Source organism: Alligator sinensis, unplaced genomic scaffold, assembly GCF_000455745.1.
Source record: "Alligator sinensis unplaced genomic scaffold, ASM45574v1 scaffold141_2, whole genome shotgun sequence".
Taxonomy (NCBI): domain Eukaryota; kingdom Metazoa; phylum Chordata; order Crocodylia; family Alligatoridae; genus Alligator; species Alligator sinensis.
Genome location: NW_005842371.1, coordinates 486,065 through 498,474, shown reverse-complemented (window position 1 = coordinate 498,474; position 12,410 = coordinate 486,065). Strand labels below are relative to the sequence as shown.

Below are 12,410 nucleotides of genomic sequence, written 5' to 3'. Positions count from 1 at the left end.
TGTATTTTCTTCAAATTTTATAATTTTCATTGCTAAATTATGCTTTTCCTTAGTGATTGCTAAACATGGCAAAAACATGTATAATTTGAATATTGAGTGTGACCCAGAAGGGTATTGTACCTATACACAATTTAGCCCTAAAATACCATTCAGAATTCTGCCCAAACTCATCTGACTTCTATGCAAACCTGAGCAAGACTCTACACTGTAGGGCTAGGGACAGAAGTTATGCATAAACCAGTTTAAGTGATCATAAACTGATTTAAACCTGTAACAGAACAGAAGTTCAGTGCACATAAACTGCTTTACAAATAACCAAAACCAGTTTAAGATAAACCTGGTTAGATATAGTATCAGACCTCATTGATTTAGGTCAAACCAGGTTTATGGAACTTCTGTCCCAGATCCCTTCCTGGTGCAATTAATTCGCAGACCCGCCGCAAATTAATTCCCCCCCCCCCCCCCCCCCCCCCAGCATCCCAGGATGCTTTGCAGCCCTGGGGTATGCTGCCTGCTCCAGTGGAGCAGGGACTGCCTCACTCCTCTGCTCCTTAGACTGTTTCCTGCCTGCATCCATTAGCTCATAGGGATGGGGAGGCAGGGGAATAGACCCCCATATCACTCTAGTCAGGGTCTACACAGCACATCGGGGGAAGGAAAGTCCCTTTGCTGGGAGCTTTCCAGCCCTTGGCAGCTCTCTCTTTTTCCTCCTCCCCATTCCCAGCTGCTGTTTGCTTCAGCAGCTGCCACAGGATAGAGGAAGAAGGAGTTGCCCTAGCTGGGTGTCTGCCATGCAGTCCAGCATGGAGGCATTGGGGAGCCCCTACCTTGGGGGGCTTCCCCCCACCTTAGCCCAGGGTCCCCTAGCCTAGGTAGCCCTAGGTTGCTGAGGGGAATTTTTCCCCTCTGGAAGGGCAGAGAGGCTTGCCTCAGCCCCTGCAAGTCTCAGGCAGCTTCAGGGAGTGGAGGGAAATTCTCCTGCTTCTCCCTAGCTGGTTTTGCTTTGGGTGCTGAGAGTCTGAGGCAAAACAAATGCCGGGGAACAGAGGAAATTCCCTCCGCTCCACCTTTCCCAATTGAAAACTGAATGTCAGTTCAGTTGGTTATTGGTTCAACCTACTCAGCTTAGAGGGAGCTGCCTAGATTGAATGAATTTAGCCTCATGTTTTTTGACTGTCTGTACTTAGCCTAGATGGTATGTGTGTGTATCTGTGTGTGTGTTGTTTGTGAGTACAGAAACTGTTACAACTGTGATATTTATTACTTTCACTTTTTAGCTAGATGGGGTCTTTATTTTTGGCTGAAGCAAGTCCTTCTCCTATTTCCTAACACAGACAACTGAAACTATTTGTAAAGCTATGCACAAACATATTTTTTAGGATCACCATGTTCAAGCTAAATATTAACAAACAGAATAGATAATATGCAAATTGACCCTTGGTATATCCTAATTTTAAAGAGTGAGTGTGATGTAAATCATATGATTATGGCCCTTAGAAAGAAATTAAAGGTTTTGAGGCCCATCACTCCAGTGAGATCTCTGTAGCTACACGGAGACAGTTGTACATTTCATGTGGTAGGTCAGCTCGAGTGAGATTATTTCCATCCAAGCGCAAATGTGTTATCTTGGAATAGGTTGCTGGTCCAACAACTTTACAAAAGCTGCTCAGTGGAAACTCTGGAATGCAAATAGAAGAAGAAACAAGTCATTACTGCAAATAATTATAATCACATACTTTTTAGCACATTAGTTTCAAATTATGATTAACGTTAAAAAAACTTTTAATGGCCAGGTGTTCAAAAAAACTCAAGGCTCAATGTTTTTCAGGTGTTCAGCACCCACAAATGGCAGTGGCAACATGTAGGGGGTGCACATGCACCCCTGAGAACGCTGGTGCCTCCCCTCAGAGCACTGGCTGGGGAGTGCACCAAGAGAAGCAGTCCCCCCACAGCCAATCCCGCTGACCCAGGAGTGCCAGCAGCGCACTGCTGCCAGTTGCGGATGGAAAGGATCAGCTGCAGAGGGCATCCCCCGGCCTGTGGGATTGGCTGTGGGGAGACTCCCCTACCCCCCAGTCACTGACTATCTAGTTAGGGGGTCAAGTGCCCTCCCCTGACTCAGGAGGCACCAGTTGCCCATGACAAATGGTGTCTGATAAAGTAACTGCTTCTAAATAAACGGCCGAATTTTCAAAAATTTTCAACGCTAATGGGTGGAGGGGGGTTGCAGAACAGCCTTTTTGGCAGACAAGGTTCTTTGGGTGAATCTGATATCTTTTATTAGATAAACTTAAGTTGGTCTAATAAAAGATATCAGATCACCCAAAGAACCTTGTCTGCCTATGTCCTTAGACCAACACACAACACTATTTCTATTTGGAAAATTGTGGAGATGTAAAAAATATACTAAATGGAAGGGCAATAAAGAGAGAGAGAATGTCCTTACAGGGTGTGAAAACAGATTAGGGGTACACAGTATGCAGGGGATGCCATCCAATGGGAATCTGCCAGGTGCTTCATTTTTAGTATGTTGTTTAGTTTATTTCATTTGAAAGTAAAATTCATTCCTGTACTTTAAAAAAAAAATCCTGACCTAACTAACCACTGAATCTGTGGGATCTTTATTGACTTGTATTTCACTTCAAATGATATACCAAACATGTGCTGTATTCAGCTTGAAATGGAAAGTGCCTTGTATTTTCTGAGTTGAAACAGGACAATCCAAACTATGAGGCAGATGCAACAAGCTCCTCCCTTATGTAGGACCTTTGCTTATGAAACCTATGCAGTTCAGTGTGTGAAGGAAGGATTAGATGTTCAGAAATGTTCTTTTGGAAAGGATAAGTATTCCATGTACAAGGAGTCAAAGGCCAAGAAAGATCTTTTCAATCTGTTCTAGCCATGGAGCAGCTCCAAGCATACTTTATGCCTTGTGATTATTTGCCTTCTCATTAATCTGATTAGAACCCTGCCTGATTACTGGAGCTGGGTGCCAGGGATTGGATTGTTCCCTATTAATAGAAAACACAGGCCCTCAAGTTATTCATTAGCTTGGCCTACTAAATATTCATGTTCATATTTCTACAGACATGTTGAGTGTAAATTATAAAATTCATAGATAAACACATACTCAAATACAAAGGCTAATCTATTCATTGTTTTGGTTTAAGAAAAAAGAATATTATGGTCAATGATTTTAAGGTCATATTTTCAAACAGTGAATCATAAATTTGCAGTTGCAGTTTTCAATGTGATTTTTTTTTTCAGTAAAAGAGTAAAATGTGTCCATGTTTGCAAAATAAGCTTTACATACGCCAATTACATACATATCTAACTACCTGAATTACATATCTTAATTACTTGTCTACATTTAAATATTCTAAGAACTACAAAATTATCTCAACAATGCAGTAGTTGTATCAAGGTCAGTTTTAAAGTTGTACCATGATTCAGTCCTCACAAATCAAATCCTTAGAGCAGTGGTTTTCAACCTGTGGTCCACAGACTATGTTGAGGTGGACCTTGAAAGATGACTATGAACAATCAAAAGTATGTGAATACTCGCACTTACAATTCAAAGGGGTCTGCTCCTCCAATTAAAAGATCCAATTTCCATACCTTCATTCAAAATGTTTTGGGGTCCACAAATGAAAACCACTGCTTTAGTGGCTTCTGTTAAAAACAGTTGGCAATAAGGATTCTATTTCTGTCTCTTGGCCTGTTGCTTTTACATTTTTGTTTTATAAGAGATTTTATAGAGTACATATAATTGTCAAAATATTGAAGACATTATTTGTTTTCACTTTTGAATAATGAATTGTCAAGACTATCTTATGAAAGCATTTGTATCCTTCTTTATAACCCCCTGACATCAGCAGATTACTATAATGTGCCTGATTTAGTAAGACCATCACATTACAAATATTCCTCCTATAATGTTTCACTGATGTTACAGGATCCACATGCGTGGAGATGAGGCTAGATTTTTGTCATTAGTATCAACATGATCATTGCCAAGACAAAACATTCCTTAGCACTTAAGCCCCAGATAGAGACTATAAATGTCTTTGGTTAAAAATTCCCATTGAACTTGTTTTTCAGTGGAAGCTTTCAGTGTCAATTAACCAATTTTTTGTCATAACATGCCTGTCCTTTCTGAAGAAAATTTTGATAATTAATTGAAATATGAAATATTAGAAAGCCATTTTTGACTGATAACCAAAATATTTTAATTCAAATTGACAACATGGAAGCCTTAGTTCAGGTTGTCTCTGCTCCTGTCTATTACAACTCCCATGGTACAGGAACAGACTCCTACAGTAATCATGTCCTCTCACAAGGTCATAAAAACCTTATTTTTTGACTTGCTTTAGTTGAGGTGCCAGGCAGGATTGTATGGACATCTTCCATATGCCAAAGATGATGGCATCTGCTCTACTTTGTATAGGCTACTGGGCAGTGAAGTGTGCCTGGAAAAAACTAGGGATGGAGCATAGAAGGACATGAGACTACCAAAACAGAGTAGTTCCAGAATTCACTCAGCTGCAATATCAGTACAAAGGGGATTGATTCAGCTATTAATCCAACCCACAAAATGGAGGCGGTCTAGAGTCCTGGTATGATGTAGAGGTTGATTTCTCCTACCTTTTATAGTCCATTCACATTGAATTTGGTCACTAGAGTTTTTTACATTGGGAATGTAAATCTAACATTTAATGCTTAGTAACTGCAAAGCGAGATATGGAAAAGTCTGGTTATGGGCAAAATTAAGGTCTCTCTGAACTTCTTTGACTGTAATAAGGCCAAAGTAACACAATTTCAAAGCATCATTTTCTTACTTGCTCAAGGATGTGGGTCTGTCATTTTAGATCTACTTTACCATCCAATGAAGGGAAGCATATTTTGGGCCTGCTTCTATTCTACACTGAAGCAAATTTTCTAAAAAGGGGACATTTAAACAAGGAAGATTCAAACTTTAGCTACACTGTGAGAGGCTTAGAGAAAGCTAAGGTATAGTCATCCACTTGTCCTGTTTTCACTTTGGACCCTTAACTGACCCAAAGTGTATCAAGAGAAGTGCTCAAGTTATAAGGCCAGAATGGCCCTGTAGCCTGCATCCACATGTGGTGTGGATGTTTGGTTGCTCTGGAAGAACTAGCAGTGGTGCACAAATCTGGTTGGCAGGAGCCCAACATTTTTTCATGCTAAGGGTTCCTCAGGTACCCCTCTGGATAGCCTTGAGGTCATTTTCTGCAGCATGGCAATGTAAAGGACCATAGTATTGCCACGGGAAAGACCTAGGAACATTAATTCAGAGAATGTATTTTTTTTCTGGTTATATTTTAGGAATATTCCTTCAAATGGCTCTTTCCTACCATCAGATTTTTCTGTGTCTGATCTTGTAGTCAAATTTATTATAATAACATTTATTAGAGATTATTATATGGTAGAAAAAAACTGGGAAATAATATAATGGTGTTTGGAAAATTCAATGAACTGTTTCACTGCTAAGTTCTACTACTGACATTTTACTCTGTCATATCCACCATTATGGCTTCATTGCAGAATCAAATGCAAGTAGATGGAATGGATGAACTCAGAGGAAAACCCCCATTCAATACAAATATTATTAGGTAAGAGCTAAGTATGACTCTGCTGGTGGGAAAAATAATAATGGATTTACATATAAAGAAATGAAGATTTTAAAAAAAATATGTGTAGTTTGAAAGGATATACCATCAATTTTAAAAGTCTTCTTTTATAATCTAACAGTTTAGGGTTAGTCTGTCACTAGTCCTATGAAGTCAGGAAAGGTTCTCTTTCACAGTATTCCCATAAAATGTGTTGTATTGTGAAAAAAAGCAGGTTTTCCATGGCCTAACCTAAAGTGTTGCTTACATAACTCGTTGGACTTCAGAAAGAGTGAAGAAATCACTGAAGCAGTTGAAATAGTGAGTTTTCATTATTCCCCATAATCAGATAACTTAATTTAGGATAATATAAATATTGTTGTCCCAACTTTGAAAGGACTCTACTTACAAACACCCAAAACTCTTAGGACAAGATCAATAGAGTGAGATGTGCAAGAGTTTTGCCATTCAGGTCTTGCATGAATTGAAGTGCTTATCTGTAGACACTGATCTCCAAAAAGCTTAGCTATAGTCCTTAATTAGAAATACATCATGAATACAAAATGCCAAAATGGAGACCTGGTTATAAAAAATTGATACACCTTATTGCTGCATATTTATTGTTATACAGAAACCGTTAATTATTTAATGATCTTTAAATATTTCTTAAAGTGGGGAAAATTGTGAAAAATAACTGAGAAAAAATGTCAAAAGTGTTCCCAGATTTCTTTCCTCCCCCCTCCTCCCCATATGGTCCACCATCCTCAGCCATTGTCACTAGACCCTACTAGCTGGAGGAAAATCACATATTCTGCTTTGGTAGAATTATTTCTGTCTATGGACCTTCATGAGTTTATGATGCAAGGAATTTTATCAAGTGACTCTAGAAGTATCTTTGTCAAATCCTGTTTGAATGGAGAGAACCTAGCCACATAGTCAACTCTTGTGGGTGATGGGAATGAAAAAGAGGAATGTACTGGATTACATCATCTCTTGGGGTTGAGTGTTGGGGACACAGGAACGAATAGAAAAAGTTACTTGACAGTGTTCTTTCATTATGACACTTCTTAGTACCTTGATAGTTTTCTTGTTTTACCTACTATCTCTTTGAATGCTATAGATATTGGAGCTCAGCAACTTTTTTTTTTATAAATCCTAGGATATTTATTGATTCAAGCATCTTGAATATCTCTGATATTGATTAAACATTTCCACTAGCCTAACTGGTACAAAAAACATAGCTCCATTGGTTTTGTTTTTTTTTTAAGAATTGTGCTGATTTACACTAGGTGAGGATCTGTCCAATATATGGGTTTGTGTGTGTGTGTGTGTGTGTGTGTGTGTGTGTGTGTGTGTGTATTGCTTGAACATTTCCTAAACATTTATTTGGGTAGTGGACAGAAAAGTGACAGTGCTCTAAAAATTATGTATAGTTTGTGTTCAGTCCAGGTTCACTGGTGCTACTACTTTAAACATGTTAATCCATTAACAGTGTCTTGGTTGCATAGTTGTTACATCAAAATAAGAAAACATGACTTACTGTTAATTTTGTTGACTTGGAGGTAGAAGTTTTCAAGGTTTTCACTGACTGTTGGAATACTCTTCAGGTTGTTAAAGGAGAGATCCAATTCGACTAGTGAGGAGATATTGAAAACATTGCCTGGTATTCCAGAATCTTCCAACTTATTGTGAGACAAACGTAAATACTGCAGGACTTTAAAACCCTGGAAGAACTCATCAGGAACATTGCTGATCAGGTTGTTGTCAAAATATAGCATGAGTAAGGAGCGAGGCAGTCCTGTTGGTAGCTTTGTAATTTGATTGAAGCTCAGGTCTAGATACAGAAGAGAATTCAGGCCTCTAAAAGCCCCAGAAAGAACATCTCCTTTCAGCTGGTTGTTCTGTAGGTGAATGACAGTCAGGTTCATAAGTCCTTCTAGTACATTGGGGCTGACTTTTGTGATCTTGTTGTGACTAAGTTGCAGTTCATCCAGGGTTTTGGGAAGTGGTCCAACAACTTCAGTCAAGTTGTTATAATTTATATGCAGTTTCTTTAAATTCTTCAGTTTAGCAAAGACTTTTCCCTTAATTTTTGAGTTTTCCAAATGGTTATTATCTAGGATCAGCCACTGTAGATCTGTTACATTCTCAAATGCATTTTCTTCAATGCCCTCAATCATATTGTTTCGGATATATAGGTATTTTATTCCAGAGGGTACAATTGGAAAACTTTTTAGTTTAAGATTATCACAGTACATTGCAGTTGGGTAGTTTATAGGACAGTCACATTCTGGGGCACAGAGTGATGGAGATGGCACATAACGCTCATAACCATAGTCATCTGGATTATAGTCATATTGACAGAAAATTCCACTGATCAATACCAGAAAGAAAGGCACGGAGTTTAGATGCATCTTTGCCTTGTGTCCTGTCCTGTATAATGGAGAAAAGAAGTTGTAATTCCTCTGGCATTTTTTTTTATTTTACAATCTAAAGACTATGAATAAAGAAGACTGAAAGGACAGATTGGGTTCACTGAGGTTCTTTGCTAATAAAAATGTAAATAAATTAGGATTTGTTATAGTGAACTTTGAATTCTTTTCACATTTTTAAAATGATATTGCATAGCATTGGCAATGCACAATACTACCGTTACCAGGATCTTATTTAATTACCCACCTTTTTAATTACATTAGTTAGGAAATGTATATATAGAGGGAAAAAAGTGTCCTTTTGGGCCTTTCAAGAAGCTGACACTAAAAATGTATGTTATCTATCTACTTTGAATATACATACTGAATGAAGTGAGCATTCATTTACATTATCTTCCAATAGTTTCATTTTTCATATGTAAATACTAAATATACTGTTGAAACCCCTTTTTAAAGCAAGGAGCCAATCAACAACTCACCCCAAATGGGTGGTCATTCTCATTTCAAAAAGAAAAAATTGTTTCATTACATTTGGGGATACATTGATGTGGTCTGAAATTACAGGAAATTACTTAACATCAGTGTTTTTATTATAATTTCTAAACTGCTTAGCTTTGCATTTATCCCTTCACATTACACTGCCAGAAACCAGTTTACACAGAGGTGCTGTAAATCAGTCTAGCACTAATAAAGTTATCCTGAATTACATCAGCTAAAGACATGGCTCCACATGTTTTTATCTAATGTTCAGAATGAAGTACATGAAAAGCAACAAAAATAATTTCATGCAAATTAATGCTTAAAGTGTCTTTTTTTATTCCCAAGTACTTTCAGAATGTATCTATGTGTAGCTTGGTATACATAGACCACTAGACCTTGATCTAAGGTCTATACAGCACTCCACTAGAATCCAGTTATTCCTGTTGTTTGTCTTATTTAATTCTAATGATTTGCTGAGAAGTATAAATAATACTGAGAAGCCCTGCAGAGTTCTCCAGTCTCAACGAGACTGCACATATGCCCAACTCTGTTTCCTTGCTTTTTTGGCTTGGTAAATAACCCTTGAACTAAAGCACTTCCAAGTAGGGCATATTGATCTATCATCCAATGTAATAGTTTTAAGGTGTTGTTAAAGTCACTTTCAGGGCAATTACACTCCCATGTAATTTAGCATTGTAAGCATTTGAATAAGGAGATATATTAAATATATTTAATCAAGGATTATCCTGTCAATATTGCCTAATTCTAGAAACTGTTGGTTAGATTTATCATGTGGCCACGTTTTAGCATAGGTAGTATGAAAGTAATTTCCTTTGTCTGTTAGCAAATTTTGTATGAAAACATATCAGCTGAATCACAACATGGCCCATGTCCTCAGCTACTCTAAGTAGGGATGTCTTTACAAAATCAGGAGATTTGCACTTCTTTACATCAGCTCCAAATACAGTCCAGTGTGTGGTAAAGCAACATTAAGAATGGAATTCTTACTGTTTTCCTGAAAACATGGAAAGTTAGCATTATGGCCAAGAGTTTGGACTGGCACTCTTCAGCCTTATAATCTTTTATGTATTTGCATTGTTTTTGGCATAAGTAAAGGCCTATTAATCGAGGAGAACAGATGGTGTATCTTAACTTCAAATTCCTTTTGTGGTTTTAATTTATACTTTCAAATGGTTCTTTACTTCATTCTGGATTTCATATACAGGCCACTTCTTTTAATGGCATTAAATATTTGAAATATTCAGTGAGAGACTGGAATAGATTAATATTACAAATATGGTATTAAAATATGTGGCATATTATTAAGCAGTGAAGCTGTGTGTGATTGTATATGTGTGTTTGTGTGTGTAATGCTTACTAAAGCTATCCAAATAAATAGGTAAAACAGTTAATTAGTTTTATTGCTGAATTCTTAATAAGCATATATAAAATGTTTCACTATTAAAATGTAAAACAACCAGAGATCATATATGTGCTAAAATGTTAACTTGAAAAATGATAATTATAATTATTATGTCAGAGGAAGTTCTTAAATATTTGTCCTACAGCAAAAAAAACTTTTGAATAAAATATATTGATTATTATATTTGTAATTTTAAAATACATGTGAAAACTTCTTTGAGGTTGAATAGAAGACATGGGAAATGCTAAAGTGCATCATTACAAACCTCACAGAATACTTTCTAGACTGGCAAAGACCATAAAAGACACAGTGAAAATATTCTTTAAAATACTGGACTGCACCGATTATATAAGCATTGTAAAAATAATTAATTAATAATCTTCAAAATTTAAATGCATATTATGATTCTGCAACATCAGTTCCCTTTCTTCTGGCTGTGATGAAAAAGACGATTTTTTTTTTAAGTTATAATTAGATATTTTAAAGTTTTCAAAATGATAAATGAATTAAAATTCCAAATGAGCTAGAATTTCTCTTTTCCCAGCTGCCTAATTCTTAAATGTTCATGTACTTCATTCTTCTGTAAAACAGAACAGTAATGACTTACAACATGAAGAAGATGGATAAGGTATTGTTGCTAACAGAATCCTGAATGAGTGAGTAAAAGTAATACTTTTTAATTTTCCTTGCACTGTATGTTAGATTTCCCTCTTTAAAAAAAACAATACATGCGACAAAAAAGTGCAACACTAACTCACAAATGTGAGGTTACTTTAAGAAAACTGTGAAAGCAAATTGCACTAAACAACTGCTGATTTGTGTTCAATTTACAAATTGGCAAAGTTGTCCTGACATGTTTTCATGTTCTCATTATAGCTACATTCAAATAGCAGAGCAATACGGGTAAAACATGCAACAGTACTTACCTTACAGTCTTGAAGCTGCTTTCTTTAATTCCCAGAGCAGATGCAATAAGGGAATCTGTATCGACCAATATATGCTGTAAATAGTGTCAGGAGGTAACTGGCTGCCAGAACCTCTGTAATACAAAAGCTAAAAAAACCCAAGAAAAAAAAAACAGAAGAAAACCCCTAGTCACGCTGTTGACTGAAGCTGCTATGTCATCATGGTGATCTTGTGGTGTGGCATGTACAACTGCTGCTCTCTAATGAAGTGCAGGTGGATACTGTATTCTGTAGAAGGACAACCCTTCTGTAATCCCTATGGAATAGGAGAAAGATAAGTATTTCACAGACCTGAGAAGTTCAGACTATTGGCCATAGCCTTATAGGAGGAATGTAATATTGTATATCAAAAAAATTAAAATAATATACAAATTATAAACAGAAGTTTTCTCTTTTTCAACTTCTTTTATACCACTAGACATGATTTAAAAAAATAGCACTCAAACCTCAATGTAGTTATTCTGACTAAGCCAAATGACTCATTCATTTTGTCCTGTTTTTCTTTCTCCAAAACTATTCCCACAAGAATTTAATGAATCTTAACTGAGGTTAAGATCCTAAGATAGGAACATTGGACTGGCAAGGACCTTTTGGACAATCAAGTCCAGTCCCTAGTAGAACCAAAATTGCATTAGGACTTTCTTTGTTCTGTAAACCTTTTCTTCAAACCATTATAAAGGACTGTTGACTCCAGTGATTCTTTCTAACTGCTCAGTAAATACCAAGTCTGGAAGCTTGTTCTCTGATCTCATGTATGCATGTTTCTGAATTAAAACAGCCCATGAAAACTTTCCTGCAGTTGGTTATAAATTCACTTGAGTCATTTTTTTTCCCCTTTTAGTTCTTTAAGCACTTTTCTGCTCTTCAGAATCTGGAACTACTCAGCTGTGAGTTGTCTGTTCCCTATTTCATGGATATAGTTCAAGAATGCATCCTAAGCTTGGATGGAAATGTTGTTTTATCTGGACAATGCCAAAAAATGCAATAAAAACATAAAATTATTAGCAGAATCATAATTGTTTGTTTCCCTAATATTCGTCCATACTCATAAATTGTGTCTCTATTGCCTTATGAAATGAAAACTCTCTCTCAGACAGGGTGTGTCTACATGAACTATTTACTGCATAGTAGATGTTGCACATCTATACATGCACCCCTGTGAGGCTGGATTAAACTAGTTTACTCTGCAGCAGGATAGTATTTCTTATATACGAATATTATCATGCTGCAGAGTCTTTTACTCTGAAGCAGCACACATGTGGCTGCTGCCCTGGCTAGCTGGGACATGAAGGTACTTCATTGTGAAGGGCTACCTTCTGGCTAGCACCACATGAAAGCACTCTCTTGCCCCAGCCAGCCCCTCTGCAGTATGCTGAGCCAGGGGGAGCAACTTTGGGCTGGCAGGCTGACCTCCCCGAGACCTTTGGCAGCTGGGGCTCAACATGCTGCGGTCCCAGGTGTGCATGCAGACACAGAACCC

At 37.1% G+C, this 12,410-nt stretch overlaps 1 protein-coding gene across 1 annotated transcript; it reads right to left on the bottom strand.

The window, feature by feature from the left end:
• Nucleotides 1-473: 473 nt before the first annotated feature.
• Nucleotides 474-11,192, bottom strand: LUM (lumican). Its single transcript, XM_006029291.3, has 3 exons — nt 10,892-11,192; nt 7,171-8,063; nt 474-1,678 (listed from the first exon to the last, which is right to left on the bottom strand). The coding sequence occupies exons 2-3, from the start codon at nt 8,042-8,044 to the stop codon at nt 1,524-1,526; spliced, it is 1,029 nt and encodes a 342-aa protein (XP_006029353.1). The 5' UTR covers nt 8,045-8,063; nt 10,892-11,192; the 3' UTR covers nt 474-1,523.
• Between the last annotated feature and the right edge of the window lie 1,218 nt (nt 11,193-12,410).